The 4,094-nt window shown below is 36.5% G+C and overlaps 1 protein-coding gene across 1 annotated transcript; it reads right to left on the bottom strand.

Moving 5' to 3' along the window:
* Positions 1-252: 252 nt before the first annotated feature.
* LOC108338841 (putative kinase-like protein TMKL1) lies at positions 253-3,833 on the bottom strand. Its single transcript, XM_017575884.2, has 2 exons — positions 2,740-3,833; positions 253-1,687 (listed from the first exon to the last, which is right to left on the bottom strand). The coding sequence occupies exons 1-2, from the start codon at positions 3,206-3,208 to the stop codon at positions 1,095-1,097; spliced, it is 1,062 nt and encodes a 353-aa protein (XP_017431373.1). The 5' UTR covers positions 3,209-3,833; the 3' UTR covers positions 253-1,094.
* Positions 3,834-4,094: the final 261 nt, after the last annotated feature.

Below are 4,094 nucleotides of genomic sequence, written 5' to 3'. Positions count from 1 at the left end.
TTGTGGTCTTTTTGAGGGATAAGAAATGCAAACAATGTTTAATTTGTTATGAACTAGATAGTGATGTATGAGCAATGAATTAGTACACCCTCCCTCACCTAACTTCCAACCACCAGCTCCACCAGCTATTCTCTATCAGTCACAAATTAAAAATTGCAATGGTGGTTGATTATCTAATTCTCTCACTGATAAACGTGCAGTGTCAGAATCCTCTGAAATGAGGGAACAATAATGAGTTGCTTTCACTGTAAGTAGCATAACTGAAAACTAACATTTCACCAAATCAACAAGATTACAACTGGGAAAGTATGGTCTCTCAAGATAAATGAACTGCAAAATTTTCTCTTAAGTAAACAAAAGGGCATACTCAGAATGAAATGGTGTTGCTGAGAGATCTAACCATAACAAACAATGTAACTTGTTCTTGGTGAGATTTTGAAAATCTGCCACCAAATGATCCCACTTCCTGGCCTACATAATTATTCAGATTCCTTTGCACTTTTGCATGTTCAACTCTATGGTCATGACATGGAATTTGATTGGGTCACTCTGTATAAAGACCATTTCTCAGCAGATTCTGTGGTTATCCACAACAGCAAAACTCACATTCTGGCTACAAATTCTTGGACAGCAGCAGAACATTCTTGACAGTAAAAGAATCTGAGTAATTTCCCTTCAAATGTCTGCAATTAGTATCAGGATGAGTGGCATTGTCCATGTCACAAGCTCACTTGTTTTTATCAAGCATAGTCTCAGAAATCGCAAAATCAATTCAGTAACTGGGAGCCAGATCTGAGATTTGGAGTTCAGAATTTGGTAGCTTTAGTTTCAAGCTATGATTCTTCATGTGACTTTAATCCTTAACATCAACATCAACTGTTCTGAAGTCTTTGTTTGGTAGTCAATTGCACATTTTGTAAGCAGACTACTTACTTTTTTTTTCTTCCTAATTTCTTATATATATAATAAATGTTATATTGTCTCCAACCACATCATTGTTAATGATGAGCTTGAAGAATTTAAAGCGTGCAGTATCACTGCTGCCAGAGTGGCCAATACTACACAAAATAATCACAAAAAGCCCCCCATGGATTCTAGAACATAATTTCTTCCAGTTTCTTGAGGACTTGTTTTATGTTAGGTCTAACTGAGGGTGCAGGGGAGCAACAAGCCATAGCAAGTTGAAAAACTTTGAGGATGAATTCTTCTGTGACTGGAACACTATCCTCTCTGCTGTTTCTGAGAAGAATGGCAGGGTGGTATAGATCAGCAATTCTGTGTCCAAGGACTGCATTTCTCATGAAATTTGGCAAATAGAAATCCTCATCAGGAGTAGGGTGCTCATTGATAGGTTCCTTTCCTGAAAGAAGTTCCAGCAAGATCACACCAAGGCTATATATATCACTCTCTTCAGTAGCATCCTTCATTTTTATGAGCTCAGGTGCCTTGTAACCCTGTGCTGCTGAACTTTCAAGCATTTCTTGTCCAGCAGTAGGATTCAGCAGAAGATGTAGGCCAGAATCTGAGATGTAGGGCTGGTAGGAGCGGTCCAAAAGGATGTTCTTAGACTTGAGGTTTCCATGGATAATAGGCTTTTCCTGTGATGTGTGAAGATGCTCCAATCCTTTCACTATACCAATGGATATTCTGCATATGTTTGACCATTTGTAACACTCTCCATTTCCATCTGCATAGTGAATATCTTTGATCAATAAGTGAAACATATAATGCAAAACAAAATTCAGTCTATGAGGTGTCAAGAGTAGGCCTAATGAATCCAATAGCTTGGTTGGGAACTTTCTGTCTAGCTATTTCATCATCACTTGCTCTTCTTAATGTAGTAACTTCTAATCTAATTGATATTTTATTAACAGATGAATGAATATCAATGCCATGAAAATGACCATACATAAGGCAATTAAAATTGAGTAGTGTTAATATCAGCATGGAAAATGTCAATGATATACTAAAAGAAGAAAGATGGGTTTATTCAGTTTTCAGACACTGTAAAAGAAAAAAGGTCTATTTCGTTAAAGTAACAGAGCAAACCAATAATAAAAAACCTTACACAATTCTTATACTGATTCCCTTTAAAATAATAAAACAAAAACAAGTAATACATATTCCAACACCACATTCTGTCACTACTGTGTAAAAATGATGTAACTCTTTTGCTGCACTAATATCATTTCACTTTTCTATTGAACCAACTACTACTCGGTCCATTCTAAAGTAATTTCTTTCAGATTTTTTTTGTTTGTACCAAAACAATAATCCTTTTAGCTTCTTTTAAGCTAATTTTTGTAACAGTATTCGTACACATAATTAAGAGCAATTAATGAAGAACCAGAAACATTGAAAAGAAACACAAAAATAGTTGAAAAGTTAGAGATATTTTTTACTACTAAATATGAATTAATTGAGTATATCGTAATATCTGTTAGAGTCTTGCAAGGGAGGAAGGAACATTTAGAGTGAAAAAACAACTCCATGTTTCTTCTATAATTCCCAAATCCCAACAAAACACTAACAGTAACAGTAACACAAACTAAGTAGTGAATGTTTTCAAACTAAATACAGATCAAGATTTGCCACAAGCCTTCAAACCCATTATTATATTGACAAAATCAGGACAAAACACCAAATGAACATCCCAAAAGAAAGAAGACACACAGATTTGCTGCAAAAGCAGATAACAGAATTAGAAGTACAAAAAGGCAAGAGAAACAATTTATTTACCTCTTATGAATTGAGTAAGATTCCCATGTCTATAGAAGGGATGAACAAGAAGCTTCTCACCCCTTGGCCCAGTGTAAAACCCCAGAAGAGGAACCAAGTTAGGATGCCTAATCCTTCCAAGAAACTGAATCATCTCATCCAATTCTTCACCTCTTGCAGTGCACACTGGCCTCAGAAACCTGAGCAGCCTCACCTTGTTGCTCCTCTGCAACAAGGCCTTATACAGTGTTCCATAGTTGGATTTTCCAATCACTTCCCCCGGAGCATCCAATATGTCACATATTGTAAGGTCCTCCCCACCTTGAAAGATCATCAAATCCTCCTTCTGAGCCACCTCCTCCTCCTTGTGTTCCGAGCTTTCAATGTCCTTACTCTCATACCTTGATACTCCTTTCTTGCAATACAACACATAACCTGCAACAATCACTAACAAAGTAGCTGAAACTAGTCCAAGAACCAGTATCAACATGGAGGGTGGTTCTCCTTGTACCACTGAAAAACCTGATCTTTCAGCACACCCAGTAGTGAGTACTGCTAGCAACACAATTGGACCGAATGACACACACAAGAGTCTTGGATAAATGGGATAATTAAGATCTGGGGTGTGATGAGACAGACTGAAAGGAGCACATGTAGATGAAAAAAGTAGAGTGATTTTACATGGAAAATGATAATATTCCCATGTGGGTATATAGGACAAGGAGAAGCATGGTTAAGAGAACTTTGTGGCTGTGGAACCCAATTTTAAGATGAAGGGGAATTGAATGAGGTGGCTAAAGTGTGCAATAATTGAAGCAGAAATGGACATAGGTAGTAGGAGAGAGGAATGGAGAATTTCTGGGTGGAAAATGTGGAAAAGGGTTGGAAGATACAAGCTGGAAGGAATGACTGAATGTGAATGCAATATGAGACAGATCTAAGGCATGTGATGTTCTATCCCAATTTGACTGTCTCTGAATATTGCTGATGTTATGTTATGTGATGTGAAAATACTCATTTGCCACACCACAACATCAAACCCTGCTTCTATCATTCTGGTGAGTCCTACATTTATACTTCATAACTTTGCTGCCACAAATATCATTGCTTCATTCTGCACACAATTTCTGATGTTATGTTCATTTTCTGTCATGATAAGGTAATATCAGAATAAAATATCTATGGGGTATTCGTTTACTCTAAAATATGATGTCTTGTCACATTTTTATTCTTGAAAAATTGCTTATTAGAGTAAAAACTGAGTCTTTATAAACTGTTACTGGCTTCAACTTTTCAGCATAACTGTTTTATGCCAATTAATATATAAATGAATTCAATTGAAAGGCATTAACTTCATTTGTAAAAAGGAAAGTTCC

Source organism: Vigna angularis, chromosome 5 (assembly GCF_016808095.1).
Source record: "Vigna angularis cultivar LongXiaoDou No.4 chromosome 5, ASM1680809v1, whole genome shotgun sequence".
Lineage (NCBI taxonomy): Eukaryota > Viridiplantae > Streptophyta > Magnoliopsida > Fabales > Fabaceae > Vigna > Vigna angularis.
The sequence above is the reverse complement of the archived record's forward strand: the minus strand, read 5'-3'. Positions and strand labels throughout refer to the sequence as shown.